Source organism: Stegostoma tigrinum, chromosome 20 (genome assembly GCF_030684315.1).
Source record: "Stegostoma tigrinum isolate sSteTig4 chromosome 20, sSteTig4.hap1, whole genome shotgun sequence".
Classification (NCBI taxonomy): domain Eukaryota; kingdom Metazoa; phylum Chordata; class Chondrichthyes; order Orectolobiformes; family Stegostomatidae; genus Stegostoma; species Stegostoma tigrinum.
The window spans coordinates 50,375,662-50,395,827 of record NC_081373.1 but is presented as its reverse complement, the minus strand read 5'-3'; the positions used below and the strand labels follow the sequence as shown (position 1 = coordinate 50,395,827).

At 43.3% G+C, this 20,166-nt stretch overlaps 1 protein-coding gene across 3 annotated transcripts in view; it reads right to left on the bottom strand.

Moving 5' to 3' along the window:
* Nucleotides 1-20,166, bottom strand: part of LOC125462005 (protein bicaudal C homolog 1-like) — a 282,551-nt gene that overhangs the window by 28,376 nt on the left and 234,009 nt on the right. For all 3 annotated transcript variants that reach the window (XM_048551463.2, XM_048551464.1, XM_048551465.2), the window contains exons 9-15: nt 18,576-18,707; nt 16,755-16,944; nt 13,300-13,499; nt 9,379-9,517; nt 6,046-6,202; nt 4,349-4,514; nt 419-458 (exon numbers count right to left, since the gene is read on the bottom strand). In XM_048551463.2, coding sequence (XP_048407420.1) covers nt 419-458; nt 4,349-4,514; nt 6,046-6,202; nt 9,379-9,517; nt 13,300-13,499; nt 16,755-16,944; nt 18,576-18,707 — 1,024 coding nt within the window. The remainder of the gene's footprint in view (nt 1-418; nt 459-4,348; nt 4,515-6,045; nt 6,203-9,378; nt 9,518-13,299; nt 13,500-16,754; nt 16,945-18,575; nt 18,708-20,166) is intronic.

Sequence of the window (20,166 nt, the reverse complement as noted above, 5' to 3'; positions counted from 1 at the left end):
GAGTGAAGAGCCATTAAAAGTGCTTACGCAAATCGTACATAGAAATCCGTTTGCTCTCAGTACTCTTGGCATGTGACTCAGGCACTCAGGAATGTGCCTGGCCATTTACCATTGAATTATACTGGGTGTTGGTCATCAATAAAGACCTGTGTAAGAAAGATGTCTTATCTGTCAATTAGAATTCAGTGCACTCCATCCCCAGCAGAGAATTGAGATCTTTAAATGTACTCTCACAACAGAACCTTTTGAGCCCATATTTAACAAAGACAATTCAGGGCTGACAGTCAGCATGCTCGAGGCAGACCCATTAGTCTCTGCAGAAACTCGTAGCAACCACTGAACGCTGGTTTGCAAGAATTGCTTTCTCGAGCTGTTGACAAATAGCAAAAGGTGAGGGGTCACCATCACTGCCACATACCTTTGGTTGCCAGCAGCTTCTTCTGTTCGTAGTCAAAAGCCTGAAAACGAAAAAGGGGACACAGCACTCACTGAAGTGTCATTTCAACATGACAATGTCACCAAGAGCAAACATATTGTCATGTCCCATGGTTTGACTGAACAAGCAAATTGGGAAGAACTAAACAACACGACAGCTGTTAGGTGGAAATCTTAAAAGGTAAAGAAAAATGCTCTTTCAAAACCAATCAATTTCAGCACAAATTGAAAACCCTTTGTACCATTTCTGTCTGAGGTAAGCACGACAACTGGTCTGAAACGCCCGCTTTGTTTCAACAAAGCTGCTTCTTTTCGTTTTAAACTGAATCTCTCTCAGGTGTTGGACATTTCAATAGTTTCTCCAGATTGGTGGGAGCTGCATTAAGCAACGTTACATTGCCAGGGCAATTACAACGCTGGCAGGAGGCAACTTTCTAAAGAAACAGCAATTCATTCAGCAGTTCACCATTTTCAATTGCGCAGAGTACAAAAAGACACATATGCAAAGGCCGATCCCACGCACCGTGACTGGCTTTGAAAAGAGATTAAAAACACAAAATAGTTGCGTTGACATAGCAGCGGTGAAATCCTTCAGATATCTCTAAGCACTTTACACCTATTGAAGCATTCTAGGGGGAGGTGATGGCATAGTGATATTATCACTACAGTGTTAATCTGCAGACCCAGGTAATGTTCTGCGGATTTGGGTTCCAATCCCACCATGGCAAACGGTGGAATTTGAATTCAATAAAAGACCGGAATTAAGAGTCTAATAGCGACCAGGAATCTATTGTTGATTGTTGGAAAATCCCCCGTTAGGGAAGAAAACTGCAATCCTTACCTAGTCTGGCCGACATGTGACTCCAGACCCACAGTAATATGTTTGACTCTTAACTGCCCTCTGGGCAATTAGCAATTTACAATAAATGCTGGCCTAACCAGTGATGCCCACACCCCACAGATGAATTTTTAAAAATTCCAGAAGTGTAATTGATAGAAATATTGAGGCACTGGTGCAAGTCAAATTGCCACAAAGTGTGATGTGATAATGAGCAGGTACTCATTTTATGTGAAGCGAAAACCAAAATGGCTGCAGAAACTCAGCAGGTCTGGCAACAGCTGTGGAGAGAAAGCGAACTCAACCATTTCGGGTGTCTCACTGGACTCAAAATGTCAACTCTGCTTTCTCTCCTCAACTGCTGCTGAGACCTACTGAGTTTCTCCAGCCATTTGTTTTGTTAATTTCAGATCCTCAGTATTCACAGTTCTTCGTTTTATTTTAATTGTTCTTTTTTCTGGAGTTGGTTGAGGGATATACACTGATGAGGAAATGGGGAGAACTTAAACAAAACCAAAAATCACTGCAAAACTTCAGCATCTGTGGAGAGAAATCAGAGTTAACGTTTCTGGTCCAGTGACACTTCCTCAGAGCTGATGGTAACTAGGAAAAAGGTTGGTTTTTATGCAGAAGATAGGGTGAGGGGAGGAGGTAAGGAGTAAACGTTATATGGAGATACAGAGAAAAACGGTTGGACAAAGGAATGGATGATGGGCAGCATAGGAGAGGGAATAGCTGCTAATGGGAGCAATTAGTGGCTAACAATATATTGTGTGGGAGCAGACCATGTGCTAACAAGGCCTAGTGTGTGGGGTTGGGTAAGAACATGGGAGAAGGTGCCTCATATAGAGTCAAAAAGGCTGTAGTAGAGTACCCAAGCGGAAAATGAAGTGCTGAAAGAAAACTGAAAGAACTGTGGGTGCTGAAAATCAGGAACAAGAACAGAAGTTGCTGGAAAAGCTCAGCAAGTCTAGCAGCATCTGTGAAGTAAAGATCAGAGTTAACATTTCAGGTCTGGTGACCCTTTCTCAGAAAATGATGTGCTATTCTTCCAACTCGCATTGAGCTTCACTGTAGCAACCCTGAGACAGAGATGTTGTCCAGGGAACAGAGTGGTTTGTTAAAGTGGCAGTGCTGTGTGAAATGGTCACCTAGTCTACACTTTGTTTCCCAAATTTTGAGGAGATCATGAGCTTCACTGGAAGATGTGTTTGGGCCATTGGATACTGAGGAGGAGGAGGAAGTAAATGGGCAGGCGATACATCATCTTCAATCGCAGGGAAAGGTACCGAAGGGCTTTGGGGGATGTTGGGAGTAGACTACTACTGCATATATAGACGATTAGCCTGGGTTTTGTGTTTAAGCTCTGGACTGAGACTGGGACTGGAAGCCATAACCTTCTGACTAAGAGAGGCAAACATTGAACCCACAGAGATACAGCTGACACCTTCAAGTTTTAGCTTCCACTTTATTCTCTGCACAACAGAGACCTTTCCTTTCCAGTTGGATACAGCAGAGAATTCCAATGTGACAAGCAATGAAGTGAGGCCTAGATTCAGTGCAGGACGAAAGTCAAACTTCAAAAGCCTTAAAAAGAACAACTGGATTAGTTTTAAAAAAATCAATGACTGCTAATGAGTTTGGGAGCCTATGGAGCAGTGATGTCGCTGGCTCTCAACACAAATTAACAATTGCATCATGATTATGATAAAAGTACAACTAATCCTCCTAATAATTTTCTTCAGAAACTTCTCCCCTGAATGTGGAGTTGCAGCAAATATAACAAGAATGCAGATCTGCAGAACTGTCAGCAGTTTTGGTCCTCTTATTTAAGGAAAGATATCACTGGAGGTTGTTCACAGAATGTTCACTAGGATGATCCCTGGGTACGGAGGGATTGTCTTATGATGAAAGGCTAAACAGGTTGGGACTGTACACAGTGGAGTTTAAAAGAACAACAGATCATCTCATTGAAACACTAGAATTCTCAGAGACCTGACCGGGTAGTACTGAGAGGATGTTTCCCATCCTGGGAGAGTCTAGGACCAGACAGCATAGTCTCAGAATAAAGGGGTGCCAATTTAAGACTGAGATGACGAGGAATTTCTTCTCTTAGAGGATTGAGTGTCTTTGGGGGCAATCTCTGTGCCAATTTAAGACTGAGAGAGATAGATCCTTGATTAGAAGGGTTATGGGATTAGGCAGGAAAGTGGACATGAGGAATATCAGATCCACCATGATCCTACTGAATGGCACAGCAGGCTCTTCTTCCTGTTTATCATGGTCTTATTCAACAACATGGGCTGGAAACAGTGGTCAAAGCCAGCCAGGCAGTGGCCAACTGTGGCAATTTTTCTAGTAGGCAGCAACTTTGAGATCAGCCAGCAGGCCTTGCTGCTCTCACCACTGCGAGTAAGGCCAATTAGGAGACTGGGTGGCTCAGTGGTTAGCACTGCTGCCTCACAGTACTAGGAACCCAGCTTCATTCCCACTCTCGGTGACTGTCCATGCGGAGTTTGCACCTTCTCCCCGTGTCTGTGTGGATTTCCTCCGGGTGCTCCGTTTCCTCCCAAAGTCCAAAGACGTGCAGGCGGGGTGGCTTGGCCATGCTAAATTGCCCGTAGTATTCAGGAATGTGTAGTTAATGGGTTAGAGGGAGATGGGTCTGGGTGGGATGTTCCGAGGGTTGGTGTGGACTTGTTGGGCCAAAAGACTTGTTTCCACACTGAAGGGATTAAAAGAAGTGTGGCCTGGGCCAAAACTAAAACTAGATGTGGCAATGAATTCTGAACTTGTCTACCTGTTATGGCCTGATCCTATGTGGACAGTGTGATTAACCAGAAACCCACTGGAGGCTTGCCATCATTTTGAACATTGAGCACTCGTCATGTTTGGTTACTAAGTTCTGAACACACTAACCAGGAAGTACTGATGCACAATCAAGCAGTTCTCACAAATCTCCAGAAAAAGTGGCTTTCCCCACAAAACACACACGCACACATACACACAGATTGCAAAGTCCAGAATGTGCCCATGTTTTTAATTTCTCCAGATGCAAACCATCATTGCAACTACCTGAATGTTGGCATATGCCGACTGTGGAGCAAGACGCAGTCGCTCAGAGTTCTGTTGGGCAGCAGCGGCTCTCTCCGCAGCTCGCTCACTCCCAGGGGCTCGCTTGTCGGTGGCACTGCCCTCGGTGGCACTGGAGTCAGAATCTGAAAGCAGTCTGTCTGAAGTACTGCAAGGAGAAACCATCCATCAGATCTCAGAGATAGCAGGAACTGCCGATGCTGGAGTCTGAGATAACAAGGTGTAGAGCTGGATGAACACAGCAGGACAGGCAGCATCAGAGGAGCAAGGAAGCTGACGTCAGCCTTCCTGCTCCTCTGATGCTGCCGGCCTGCTGTGTTCATCCAGCTCTACACCTAGTTATCCATCAGATCTGCTTTCTTGTAAGATGCTAATTTTCTGTCTTTACATTGGAATAGATACATTATATTGAATTATAAAGTAATTTTAAAGCAAATAAACAGGCCATTTGGTCCAGGTGGTCTTTGCTACTATTCCTGCTCCACGTGAGCTTTCTCAAATGCTTCTTCAGCTTGACCTTCAATCATATCCTTTTATTCCTTTCTCTATCATGGGTTTATCAAGTGTGTCTTTAAACGCTTCTCTATTCACCTGAACTATTGTTCTTTATACCACTCGGAGTGAAGGGGTTTGCCCTATTGGATTTATTAGCAGGGAATTCTTGCCACAGATACTCAAGTGCCCCACACCAGCCCTTACCACCCAATGGTGGGAGCATCTAACATTGAAATAAAAATGGTGAAAATGTTTCTTCACCTTCACACAACTGGTCAGCCTGCTCTTATGGTGGGGCAAGAAACAAATGAATTTCTGCAATCTAACCAACCATCTCAATCGCTGGAAGGTGACCTGCCTGGATCTCACCAACTAAGCTCTGCCAGGGCAGCTCAGCTCAAACCCTCCCAATATTTAGGGACTGAGTCGGGTGGGGTTGTCAGCTAAATCCCTCCCCTTTCCAGGAGTGGGTACTGGAGAATGCTTCCTGCTCTTCCAAAATTCAATGGGGTGACTGGGAAATGGGGAACATCCAAAGGAATTTGCTCAGCTCGGATATGCCTTTCCAAATCCCAGCATTCCAAAAATTTGCTTTAAAATGCATTCCCTGCCCATCCTTGGGCTGTTGATTCACCCCAACTTCAAAGTAGCACGATTGTGGAAACAGCATCAACCTCCAGCCCATGGGACATTAACCTAAAATGCGAGCATGGCAGAAAGGATTTCTGGGCATCCCGTAGATTTATTATCACCAGTCATGGGGACAGGAGCATTTGATTGTTGACACTTCACCTCAATTATGTAAAGGAATTTATCTAAACAAAGTAACATCTCACAAACACTTACCCAGATGGATCATAATTGCTTTATAAGACATTTTTAGAACATTTATGTATAACATAAATCAGCAATTTCTTCCCATGTAATTTTATTAAAATCTTCCATTATTTAAATATTTACATTAAACCTCCCTTTACCCTTCTCTGCCTAGAGGCAGATAATCCAATCATCCCTACTCTGTCCTCATCACGACCTGAATTCTGGCAAATCTGCTCTGCACCCTTTCTTTTGTACACCTGAGGTAGTAAATTGTCTTGCTCCCCATTGCATTGCCCAGTGAAGGACAATGCTCAACAGCGGTCAGGCATGGGTGCAGTGTGCTCACAGTCCACTGCATTACTTACTGTCGATGGGTATTCTTGGTGCCCTGTAGTAACTCCAAGGTCTGTCGTTTAGTCACGGGTGTGGAGGAGCTATTCAGCATCTGCTTTAGTTCACTGCTGTTAGCTGAGTGTGAAGGGCTCCTGGGCATGCCCACTTCCACAAAGGCATCGTTGGAACCTGTAAAACCACCAGAAGCTTGAAGCTGACGCTCAAAATGATGGAGCCCGCATCACAGCCAGTGCAGCGCAATGAGAGGAGAACGAGAACCACTCAGATTTTGGTGTTAGCCTAAACATAGAAGGCGCTCATTTTCTACAGAATTCCATTGCTCCCATCAAACCTTCATTAGGCGTTCAGGAGTTGGGCCAGAATAAAAGGTTTTGGGTGGAGGATGGGAAACAATTTATTGACGTGGTATAAAACTTAACAAGGGAGCTGAAGTCTGAAGTCAGCCATGATTGTATTGAACGTTTGCAGCGGATTGACAAGCCAAATGGTCTACTCCAGCACATATCTCCAAGGTTCTTGTCCTCCAGTTGGACTTACATTCATATCAAACCACAACACAACTGCAACTGGAAATTAAAGAATTTGCACTGTAAATTATTTGTAAATTACTCGGTTTTCGATAGCTCCTAACACATAATATTAGCAATGTTTAGAAGTGATTGGGCAGAGGGGTCATGAACCTTCACCTTTAGAAGCGTGAATAAAGGTAAGGTATGTTGATGTTATAACCGCAGCATTGATACAGAGCGGTTTCACTCTGGCCCACGGCTGTTTTTATGGTGCCAGTTTTTTCATTCCTTCATGGGATGTGGCCGTCGCTGATAATGCCCCATTTATTGCCCATTCCTAATTGCCCACAGGGCAATTAAGAATCAACCGCATTGCTGTGGGTCTGAAGTTACATGTAGACCAGACCAGGTAAGGATAGCAGTTTCCCTCCCTTAGGGAGCGAGATGGGCTTTGCCAACAATTGATAATTGATCTGTGTTCCATCATTAGTCTATTAATATTAGGTTTTTCTTGAATTCAAATTCCACCATCTGCCAGGTCTCTGGACTAACAGCCCAGATATAATTCCATGAAGCCATCGCTTTTCTTATTACTAGCTTGAATCCAGTTAAGTTCAATGTAGCCTTCCTGAAGGAGACTCTCTCATTCACAACTCTCCAGAATTAGCTACACTTTTAAAAACTCAATTCACACTTGGCACCAGTACAAAGTTCCTCATGTCAATGCTAGACTTGTTGTGCAAGTGGATTTATAGTGACAAAAGGATGTCAAGAGATCTCTCAATTTTAAACAAAACAGAAATATTTCTGTCTCATATTAATGTTTGACAGCAAAGTAGACCTTCCAATCCTATCTTTAAGGAGCTACACAACTGCTTGCAACTGTAATATATTCCAGAGAGGAAGGAAGATTGTAAGAGGGGGAGAAAACATCCATAGAAGTTAAAGATAATAGAAAGACAAAAAACAGGGAATTCCATGTTGCAAAGGAAAGATAGAAGATTGGGAAACATTTAAACAACAAAGCATTACTTTAAAAAACTCAAAAACAAAGGTACATTATGAAAAAAGCTCAAGCACAAATTATAAAAACAGGCAGCCAAAGTTTCTGTAAGTATATAAAAGAGAAGAGAGCAGCTAAAATGGACCTTGGTCCCTTGGAGGATAATACTGAAGAATTAATAGCGGAGAAGATAGAAATGGCAGAGTCACTTAACCAATATTTTACTTCAAATATTTTCATGGTATAGGACACTAGCATTATGCTAATGGTAACAGTCAATGCATAGGTTAGAGAAAAGTAAGAACTTTGAACTTCATCACTAGAGAGAAGGACTGAACAAACTATTGAGATTTAAGATAGTAAAGTCCCCAGGGCCCATTGGCCTACATCCTAAGGCCTTAAAAGGAAGTGGCAGCAGAGATAATGTATCAACTGGTTACAATACTCCAAAGTTCTTTGGATGCAGGAAGAGTTCCACTGGATTAGAAGAGTATCTTGTTCAAAAACAGAGGTAGGCAGAAAGTAGGAAACTATAGATCCTCATGCAGGACAATCTAGAAAGAGAGGTTATAGTTTTGGGATAAGGGGTAGCAGATTTAAAATGGGATGAGAAGAAATTACTTCTCTCAAAAGGTCATGAGTCCGTGGAATTCATTACCCCATATTGTGGCGGGATATTGAATAAGTTTAAGGAGGAGAGAGATTTTTAGTTAGTAATGAGTTGAAGGATTATGGGGAGTGGGCAGGAATGTGAAGTTGAGGTTGAGATAAAATCAGCTATGATCGCATGGAATAGCAGAGCAAGCTCATGTGGCTGAATGGCTTTCTCATGCTCTAGTTCTCAAGAGGATGCTACTGGACAGATATCTGACTGTATCCGCGCAACACTCCTCCCTCCCTCTCACCAACCATCTTATAGCTTGCAGACCAAGCTCCCAGCTGTAATGTTGAGGTAGTTTTGTGCAGCACCCATAAATGAGGAATATTGCTGAACAAAGAGACCTTGGGGTGCAGTTGCATTGCTCCTGGAAGGTGGAGTCACAGGTAGACAGGATAGTGAGGAAGGCATTTGATACACTTGCCTTTATTGATCAGTGTATTGAGTATAGGAGTTGGGAGGTCATGTTGCAGTTATACAGGACATTGTTTAGGCCACTTTTGGAATTCGGCATGCAATTCTCATCACTCTGCTAATAGGAAGGATGTTATTAAACTTGAAAGGGTTCAGAAAAGATTTATAAGGATGTTGCCAGGCTTGGATGTTTTCAGCTACTGGGACAGGCTGAGGCTATTTTCCCTGCAGCATCGGAGGCTGAGGGGTAACCTTATAGAAGTTTATAAAATCATGAGGGGCATGGATAGGGTAAATAGACAACGTCGTTTTTCCCTACGGTGAGGGAGTCCAAAACTAGAGGGCACAGGTTGAAGGTGAGGGGGGAAAATTTAAAAGGGACGTCAAGGGCAGCTTTTTCACACAGAGGTGGTGCATATATAGAATGAACTGCCAGAGGAAGTAGTGGAGCCTGGTACAATTACAACATTTAAAGGGCATCTGGATGGGTATATGAATAGGAAGAGTTCAGAGGAACGTCAGCCAAATGCTGGCAAAAAGGCACTAGATTAATTTAGGATATCTGGTTGGCATGGATGAGTTGGACCAAAGGGTCTATTTCCACGCTGTACATCCCTAAGATTCTAAATGACTGGTTAATGCAAATTCAATTGACCTTCAAATAAAATCTGATTCCAGCAGCCCTGGCTCAGATTGGAGCCAGCTCCGAGGTCAGGTTAACCCCACTGGAAAGGGCTACTAAAACCCATTGGAAATTTACCTTCGGCTGGATTGGACTTGCTGGTCAACTGCTCCTGGGAGTTGATTGCATTCTCTCGAGGTACCTCAGAGTGGTTACTGCTCAATACTTTATCTGCTAGGCAGGGGTTTGAAATTCGTGTATAAATAGCACTGGAAGGCTGTGGAAACAAAACACATTGAGGCCTCTTTCAGTCATGCACATCAGACAGGAAAATACCATATTTCCAGGCACAGGAGTTTCTGCATAATTTCTATACCAGAGAGTAGACACACTGTAGCACATCTAAATGACAAAACTGACTGCGATTCTACTTCAATGAAGCACTTTTGGAGACTGAGAAGTGCAAACATTAATGCAAACTCTTTGCTTAGCTTCGAAACAGAAAATCCATTTGGAAAGCAGAGTAAGGGAACAAATCTTCTCACTGTTTCAAAAGTCTAAATGTCTGTCTCTCTATCCGTAACCATTTTAATTAATCCAATGATAGAACCAAGGGCATTCAAGTATCAGCCCAACATTGAGGTTTGGTTTGTATCAATTTAACAATATCTGCTGTTGATATTCCAAATGATAGATTTATCTTCACTGGAGATCTGGAATAATCTCTTAAAATTACCCAAACAGATTTTACATTTCAGTGGATTTACGGAACAGTTAACAACAGATTAAACACCTGAATTATCAGCTCCTCAGTGTTCAAACCAAAAGTATTGTTTTCGTCAGAAGTTGTGACTAAAACAATGCTTAATTCTCTGACTGTCAGTGCTAACACAGCTTCCCACTGGGTCAATGGCTGTATGATAATGAACCACAGAAAAAACAATACAGCATCAAGATTCACTCCCAACCTACACTGATTTCGTTGAATTCAGTCCAAGCAGTTATGGGGATTTTGTTTTGAATCGAAGATGGGGTGTGGGCATCACTGAACAGGCCAGTGTTCATTGCCCATGCCTAAGTGCCCAGAGAGCAGATAAGAGTTAACCATATTGCTGTGGGTCTGGAGTCATGTGTAGGCCAGACTGGGTAAGGTTTTGATTTGATTTATTATTGCCACATGTATCTAGGTACAGCGAAAAATGTTGTTCTGTATGAAGTATAGGCAGATCATACCGGACAAAGTGCATTACGCTGGACTTAGATTTGAAGTTGAGAAGAGCAGAATGATTAAAACATATGTAAGGATAAGATCTGCTGAGGGAGCTCGCAAAATTTCTCCCAGCTCTGGTGCCATCTTGAATTTAGATAGCAGTTTTCTTCCCTAATCAACATTACTGAATTAGATGGGTTTTTCCAGCCAATGACAATGGTTAAATAGTTATCATCAGACTCTTAAGTTTGGATTCTTGATTGAATTCAAATTCCACCATCTGCCACAGCAGATTAACAGGGCTAGCAATAATACCACCAGGCCATTGCCCCACCAATAAATGGATACGTGAATTCTTGCTTTATCCGAATTTTCTGCATTGTCCAGCTTGACCAAACCACATCTAACATAGCCTTGAAATCAGAATATTGAGAGTCAGAGCTTGAGCACAAGCCTGGGTTGAGATAACCATACAGCACCTACAGAGGGCTTAAACAAAAACAGAAGTTGCTGGAAAAGCTCAGGTGGTCTATCGGCATCTGTGAAGGAAAAAACAGAGTTGGTGTTTCGGGTCCAGTGAACCTTCCTCAGAACTCACAGGTGTCCTGAGGAAGGGTCACCGGTTCCGAAACGTTAACTCTGCTTTTTCCTTCACAAATGCTGCCAGATCTGCTGAGCTTTTCCAGCAACTTCTGTTTTTGTTCCTGATTTACAGTGTCCTCGGTTCTTTCGGTTTTTACCCATAGAGGGCTACTCCGACTGAAGTACTGTCTTTTGACTGAGTTATGATGTCAAAACCAGTCTGCCTGTTCAGGCAGACATTAAAGATCCACAGACATTTGATCAGGTAAATAGGGAGATCACCCAGTGACATGTTCAACATTAGGAGCGGCACGGTGGCTCAGTGGTTAGCACTGCAGCCTCACAACGCCAGGGGTCCAGGTTCAATTCCAGTCTCGGGTAACTGTCTGTGTGGAGTTTGCACATTCTCCCCGTGTCTGCGTGGGTTTCCTCCGGGTGCTCTGGTTTCCTCCCACAGTCCAAAGATGTGCAGGCTCGGTGGATTGGCCGTGCTAAATTGCCCGTAGTGTTCAGGGGTGTATGGGTTATAGGGGGATGTGTCTGTGGGATGCTTCAAGGGGTGGTGTGGACTTTTTGGGCCGAAGGGCCTGTTTCCACACTGTAGGGAATCTAATCTAATCCCTCACACATCTAACAGGATCTCAAACAGGTTAACTGGTCATTTACCTCATTGTTGCTCATTATACATTGTTGGGCAGAAACGAGTCGCCAGTTATCAGGACAATGAATATTGAAAAGTACATTGAAACACCCTGAAGCTAACAGTGCCATATAAATGAAAGTTCTTTGTCTTGATTCTTCACTTTTTAAAAATAATACTCTACTATGATGGTTGATATTCTTTCTCCACTGGTTTTCTACCTACTCCTATGAAGTTCAGTCTATCATTTCCTCTCCCTCTGTGCGCTCAGGTTTCTTTCTACACCATTGTTTACAGATCCTGATCTAACTAACTGCATTATTCTGCGGTGTTGCAGAGATAAGAGTTATTTAGAAGCAAGATAATAAAATGAGAGGCTGGATGAACACAGCAGGCCAAGCAGCATCTCAGGAGCACAAAAGCTGACGTTTCGGGCCTAGACCCTTCATCAGGCCTGCTGTGTTCATCCAGCCTCTCATTTTATTATCTTGGAATTCTCCAGCATCTGCAGTTCCCATTAGCTCTCTGATGAAGGGTCTAGGCCCGAAACGTCAGCTTTTGTGCTCCTGAGATGCTGCTTGGCCTGCTGTGTTCATCCAGCCTCTCATTTTATTATCTTGGAATTCTCCAGCATCTGCAGTTCCCATTATCTCTGATATTATTTAGAAGCAAGTTGTTTTTTTATTCACTTGAAGGCTCATGCACTGAAAGTAGTTTGGGTCTAGCATGGACTTGATAGGCCAGACAGCTATCATCTGTGCTGTATAATTCCACGCCCCTACGATAGATCTGGGAGGATCATGTTTAGCTGAGATATTGTCCCCACAGGGTTAAGTAGTTCGGCTCTCTGACGAAGGCTAGCTTATGGAGAAGGCAGCAGAGAATTGCCACTCTCCCTGGAGCAAGGTCCAATATGAATCAAGCTTTTGGAAAAATGCACAGTAATTATATATTAATGGTGCAGACTTGGAAACATGAGAAAGACCTTTCAGTGCTGAGGTTTGAAGTCAAGATTTATCAGAGAAAAAAAATTCCTTACTCCAGTGGAACATTTTTTTAAAAATAGGCCAGTCGAGATTAACAAGCGCATATTAAAAACAAACTAACATTTTACATAACAGATTGTTACCCTTACAGAAATTTCTGGAAGTCTCAAGGTGTTAGAGGTTAATTGCAAACACATTGCTGTGATTATCACCTTGGAGAAAATCACAGGTGAATTAAAATAAATAAAGCAACTGCTTTTATTTCCATTCTAAACCTTGTTTTGAAGATTGGATAATCAAATATTGCCAAGGGGATGTGTCTGTTTGATGACTGTCTGTCAAGAGCAATCTAATTTGGTCATGAAACACCAGGCACTGTCCAATTGGTGCTGTAAGACAGCGAAGGTGGGGGAACATGTCCCCAGTAAGTGTTGGAGGTAGGAGGTCAAAGGGCACAACCTCTCGGAATATGTCCAACTGTAGATGGTAGTCCAAGTTACCCATTTCTTTTGGCTTGAAAGAGTTCAATTCCAATTTCTTGTTCATAAACATTTCTAATACCCTGAAAACTCAGGAGCTGCCTGCTCGTTAATATCAACACCTGGCCCAATGTTGACTCAAACGCTAATACTTCATTGTACCTTAACATGGCCGTTGATGCAAGAAGTTGCTGTCTTATCACTCTCCTGAGATAAAGTGCTGATCTGGATGTCCATGGGTGCCAGACCAGGTGGTGGCGATGGTGTGCCCTGGCCATACCCATGGAGGCCTGACAGTAAGATACTGGTTAAGGTCGCTTGTGTTGTTGGTGGAATCATCAAGGGTGACACAGTGGAGAAACCTGGGTGAATAAATACAAAGGAAAAATATCCCCATCAATATTTTGGTTACTCCTTGATTTGTTTTTGAAGAGTTCCATTTTATTAACAGCTGGTTACTAGGTGATAACTTGATGCACACTTTCCTGGGGGCATGCCCAGGGCACCTCTCTGTCTTGCGTGGCAGGACTGCGTATCGCAGACTGGGCCACCCCAACCCACCCAGCTTCCACCATTTCATTTCTCAGGGATGGAAAATCCTCGGCATACAGACGTTCAGGGAAGGTGTACTCACAGAATGTCAACCCTCAATGAAACTCAAAATTGGAAGATTTTGGGAAGAATTTGTTGGCCATTATGTGAGGTAAGGTTTAGATCTAACCCTTGCCCGAGCATAACCCTAGTAAAGATCCTCACCAATCAAACCAATCGGCCAGAGATTCTTATCAACTTGTAACTGCTGATTTCTTGCACTAGCCTCAATCTTCACAGCTTATGTTTGACAAAGGGCTTTAAGAAATATGAAGCTGAGCACTTTTGTGGACATAATGGACACCAAATTGCAGCCATATGGGCCTATTTAAGGTACGAAACATATGGCAGACCTGCTAAACAGTGCTCCTTTTGACATTGAAGTGTGGGAGCAATGGATGACTGCTGCTCACTGAGGCTGGACCAAGCAACCAGTCCTGCTTCAGGTTTTATTTTTCAGAAATCCCGTTTCTACACTTGTTGAACTTGGCTTCATTTTTGGCTGTGCATTTTGGACAGCTGCTTCTTTTCTTACTGAAGTTCCAAAAGAAAAATCACACCCCTATCCCCCAAATCCAGAGAAATCACAACAGGTTTTACCCCCAACACAGGCCATTCCCTGAACTCATATCAGTCACCAGAGCCAGAGCCCCTCTCTCAAACACAAAGCTCTAAGAACAACCACCTCAGCAACAACTTGCATTTGTTTTGAATCTTTCATGTAATCAAACATCCTAGAAAGCTCCAAATAAGTGTTACAAAGTGAAGGTGATAAATGGGGAGGTGACCAACAGCTTGATCAATGAGCAAGATATGAAGCAGTGTTCTAGAAGAGGAAAGGTAGACAGGAGGTAGGAATTCCAGAGTTTACAGCCCAGGTCACTGAAAGCACAGTGACTGAAGGTGGAGAAGTTAAAATGGCGCATGATTAATAAAGCAGGTCTAGATGAACCAGGGGTTGTAGGAGATTACAGGGATAGGAAGTGGACTCGGCCATGGTTGGGTTTGCAAATAAGGTTGAGAATTTTAAATTGCTCAGTGAGGAGCCAGCTGAGATTAATGAGTGCAGGGGGCGAACAGGGGAATGGAACTTGCTGCCAGGGGGGCCACAGGAAGCAGAATTTTTGGTGGTGTCAAGTCACCTTCTCCAACTCTAAGCACTCCCAGAAACAGTTATAATGGGAACTGCAGATGCTGGAGTGTCTAGGCCCAAAACGTCAGCTTTTGTGCTCCTGAGATGCTGCTTGGCCTGCTGTGTTCATCCAGCTTCATACTTTGCTATCTCCACTCCCAGAAACAGTTCCCCTAAACCTGGAATAGCCCTGAAACACTCAAACCTGCAAAATGCAAACCACTGTTTGAGGACTGAAACTCCTTATCTCCACGGGACCATACATTGCATCATGCATGTATGTTACGATACATGGCTGCGCACATGCGTGTGTGGGAGTTTATGCACGAGTGTGAGTCTGAGTGTGTGTGAGAGTGCGCGGGAGTCTGAGTGTGTGTCTGAGCATGTGTGCACGTCTGAGTGTGCGTGTGTGTTTCAGTGTGTGTGTGAGACAGTCTGAATGTGTGCGTGTGTCCGAGCAGAGTGTGTGTGTGTGTGTGTGTGTGTACGTGTGTGTGTGTACGTGTGTGTGTGTACGTGTGTGTGTGTACGCGCGTGCGAGTCTGAGTGTGTGTATGCTTGTGTGTGTGTGCATGCGCGTGCGTGCGTGTGCGAGTCTGAGTGTGTGTGTGTGTGCGTGCACGTGTGTACACATGATGGGGAGGGGAGGGGAGTAGTGTCTGTGTGTGCATGTGTTAGAATGTGTATTAGAGACGATAAAAGCCTGTTAAAGTGCTTGCAAATTACAATAAATGTGTGTATTGGAGTGAGTGAAGGAGCGAGTGACCAAGCAAGTGTGTGCGTAAGGAAGAACATGTTAAAGGGAGAAATGTAAAGAAAGGCTAATGTTTGAAAACTGTGCATAGGCACATGCTATGGACGACAGCAAGGAGGGTGGGGGGATAAATGAGAACAGAAAAGGGAGAGGGAGAATGAAAGTATGAAGCCAAGCAGCAAAGATAGAGCACATGGAGCACATGGGGTGTGAAGCACAGCCAAGCCAAAGGCAAAAAAACAAATCCCACCATTCTCCAGGCAATGGTTTGGCAGCCAAGTCAAAACAACTCCACATAAATTATTAGAGATATTACTGTTTTCCTGATAGCCTTTATAATTTTCTTCAGGCTCCAAATAACTTCCTCGCTCAATGGGCTTCCTTCAAGTTGAGATTTTTCCAGTCAACGTCCAAGTGACCAGCACTGGGTGTAGTCTAACAAAAACAGTGTGCATTGTAAGCACAGCTTGTACGGAATGTTGGCATGTAGCAATTTCCTGAAAGCTTTCAGGGTGCACACAGAATTCCTCAGCAGAGAGGAGAACACTCTGGGGGATCACAACAGTAGATTCCGCTGCCTCAATATCAAGGAGGCTAGATAACATTGAAATCTGCTGCTCTTTATTAGACCAAACATCAAGTCCTCAGGTATAGTTTTGATAATGCAATCCTTGTCTCAAACTGAAAATGAAGACTTCATCCATATCCATTTTACTCAGGTTGCTATGAAAGCGGTTTCCTCATGAACTCATTTTCAACCTAGCGGCACCTTACAAATCCACTCTCTTGTCACCCTCAATACCCTAGGATGAATACCAACCAAGATTGTCACTTCCTCGGTCAGTCTCTGACCTCCTGCAGATTCATATCATCAATGGCACCATCGCTTTTAATTCTATTTTTAATAAAATTTGATAGAATGTTGAGAGATAGTCTGATCTGGAAACCGGGCTGAATGGCCTCCTGTGCTGTGAATCTCTGATTCCATGCATTATTTACAAATGGCATTCAATATTATTTAAAGCCCACCAATTTCAAGAATCTAGAAAAGGTGTCATTAACAAAAGCTATGAACTTAGTAAGGTAAGGTTTACAGGACTTTACAATTGTCCTGTAAAGTGCGTACAAATATCTGCATACCTAATCCAGCAAGGCCAAGTCCAGCTGAAGCAAGGATGTCAAGTCCATGACAGGATAGTCCTATGGGACAAGTAACTGCTGAGGGTGCACTCGTTGTCATTGTAACACCGCTGTTTTCCAAACCCAGCAGGCACTTCCTTGCTTCATACATATTTGCTGCATTCCTTTCCACACTTTTCACAATCACTGACTAGCAAGAGAGAGATAGGTATCATTAATAAAAATTTACATCATCTCAAAATAGCACTTTGGATTTTAAGTGTCCACGCATGTAAGCCCAGTTAACTTAAAGTAAACACATGTTGAAATAACAGCACAGAGGCCAGTATCTCATCACCGTTTAGTTACATCGGTCATGACCAGCCAGCTCAAAGCCAGTCCGTAGACGGAGGAGATCTTCTGAATCTCCAGTTCATTTCTGTCAGCCAGGGCTCCCTGATTGGCCCAGGTTAAAGACCCCAATCGAGGACCTCAGTTAATGAGCTCCACCCAGCCCTGGTTCCAATCACTACAGTTATATAGCCCATGGATTCACAGATCATTGGACACAAGTTCACATGTTTCAGCCCAGAATGGTGAACCACGTTGTGGGAATTCAGAGGCGATCTGAAACACAACCGAAGCTGCTGATTCCTCCACACATTCCAGAGCAAGTTTCTACGGTGTAGCCACCTTGAGGTGAAAGGTGAGGTTTGAAATCAGGGCATTGGGGAAATTTGGATGGGTTTTGAATCCTGAATTCAATTATTGATAATAGACAAAATTAATTATCCCTACATTTATGAAAAGAATATTTACAAGCTTGCGTATGTTTAGGATTTACAGTGGTCTGGTGTGGTAGAGGAAAACCATTGTCAGTTTAATGAGATCAGACTCTTGTCTTAAATAAAATGTTGTTTATTCCATGATAACTTGGTACAAGTTGCACCAATAGGTCAGACATCATTATTAAAACTTTGAGGGAATCTCGACATTGAGTCTTAATGCATTTGAGATCCAAAGCAGTTCCCTTGTCACAGTCCATATGATATTATTATATTGGTGCTTCACGCTCTCCTCAGTTTTAACCCTTTCAGACCTCAACACTGTTCTCTGACGGTTACCCACTGGTCAAATGCTGATGACGATAAAAGGCTGAACCCTTTTCGCTCTCCGCTTGCATCCCAACCAACACACCACAATGTCTCACAGCCTAGATTTAAAATAAACCCGTTATCTCCATGGAAATGGTGTGAATTTTAGAGATGAGGCAGGAATGTGCTCTTTGAAACTCAGGCACCAAGGTGCAGGCAGTGATAACACCACCTCCAGGAGCAGTTAGCAATAGAACTGTATTTTAAACACTTCCCACAATCCTGGAGTGTTTTTAGGCCACTTGTTCCAATCTCTTGGGAAAGAATACATTTTGCCTTGAAAGGGGTGCAGCACAAAGTTATCAGAATATTATGAGACCAGGTTAAATTGACGAGCCTCATATCCCCTTGAGTACAGGGACAACAGGTGACCTATGGGTGTGATTAAGTTAATTAAACAATTTAACAGAGCATTTGGAAATAAAATTATTTCTGTACAGTTTGAATCAAGGGAGCAAAACATTAAAGTGAGAACTCAGCCAATGAAAGGCAAAGTCAGAAAGAGTTGTGGAAACCCTGTCAATGGGCTAAATGCTGTGCTCTGCTTTCTGGGTTACTCCAGTTCACTTCAACCTTCGTTCTCAATGTTCTTCCTTCCTCTTATGTGTCGTTATTTGACTCTTTTATGATCAGATCAGTGAAACAAACATGAACGTGGTAAAGCAAGGAGTTCATCTGTATTCTGTACCTTGCTGGGCTGTTTGGGCTTTGGCTTGATGCTAATGAAGACATCCAGCTGCTCCATCAATTGAGTGATTTGCTGTGGTTCAACCTCAATGTCCTCCTTCATATCGAACATTAACACAAGAGGGAGACAACCCTGGAACACAGCGTTAGCACAATGTTACATTGTCAGGTACTACATCAAACACACATCTGCATTAGCAAAACCATTGCCACCTTCATAGAAAGGAACAAACTGAATCAGAGTTACATTTCAAATATGGATACACTCTTACAAGTCTTCATTGCTTGTTGCTTAAAGCACGGCCTTGGTTGGCTAGTTCAGAAGCAACTGTCAATTTAGAACTACAACAACTTGCATTTACATAGTGCCTCTAATGTATAACAAAAAATTCCAAGGCACCCACAAGAGTATCAGCAAACCAGATTTGACATCGAGCCTTGCAAAAGATGTGAGGGCAACTGATCAAAAGCTTAATTAAAGAGATTAGTTGGAAGGACTGTCTTAATGAGGAAAGACAGGGAGCAATGGAATTTCAGAGCTTGGAGCTGTTGATAGTACAGTCACCAATCAGGAAAATAGAAGTGGTCAAGGTGCTGGTAATAGAGACCTTGGGAGGATTATCCATCCAGCACACGTACGCTGACAACACCCAGTTCTAGCTAAGTACAATCCTGCTGAAGCCGTCCACCATTTCTCAACGGCTAGATTTGCTTGCCTAACATGCAGGAATGGATACGGAGAAACTTCCTCCAGCTCATTCTTGGGAAAATTCATCCCTCAGCCAAAACTCTATCCCTCAGTGACTGATACCATCTCGCTCCCTGACGACAACATTCGTCTGTTCGCAGCCTTGCTGTCATTTTTGTTCGTAAGATGAACCAGCAACCTTCCACTTGTGCCATCAATAAGAAAGCCTTTTTTAAAATACTATAAAACACTAAAAATTCTGTCCAACATCACCCCAGCTCAGCTCATCTTCTTCTGAAACCTTCATTCATCTCTGTTGCCTTAGGACTTGATTTTTTTTTTTACTTACTCCCAGCTGGCCCCTATAAACCTGAGCCCATCCAAAACTTTGTTTTTACTCACACAAAGCGCTCCTCAGGCATTAGCCCCCTCCTGCTTCCTGACCTACCCTGGCTCCAGATCAAGCAACACATTGACTTGAAAAACCTCATGCTTTTTTTGAAATCACTTCATTTTCTCAATGCTGTTCATCTTCCCTAGAACTTATAGAATCCTCACAGTCTTTCACAGAATCATAGAATCCCTACGGTGTGGAAATAGGCCCTTCTGCCCAACTAGTCCATACCAAACCTCAGAGCACCTCACCCAGACCTATCTCCCTAATTTACACATCCCCGAATACTATGGGCAATTTAACATGGCCAATCCCCCCAGCCTGCACATCTTTGGCCTCTGAGGGAAAACTGGATCACCCGGAGGAAACCCACGCAGATGTGGGGAGAATGTGCAAACTCCACACAGACAGTCACCCAAGGGTGGAATGGAACCCGGGTCCCTGGTGCTGAGGCTGCAGTGCTAACCACTGAGCCACCATGCCGCCTCACCTTGCTATACTTAAGCTGTT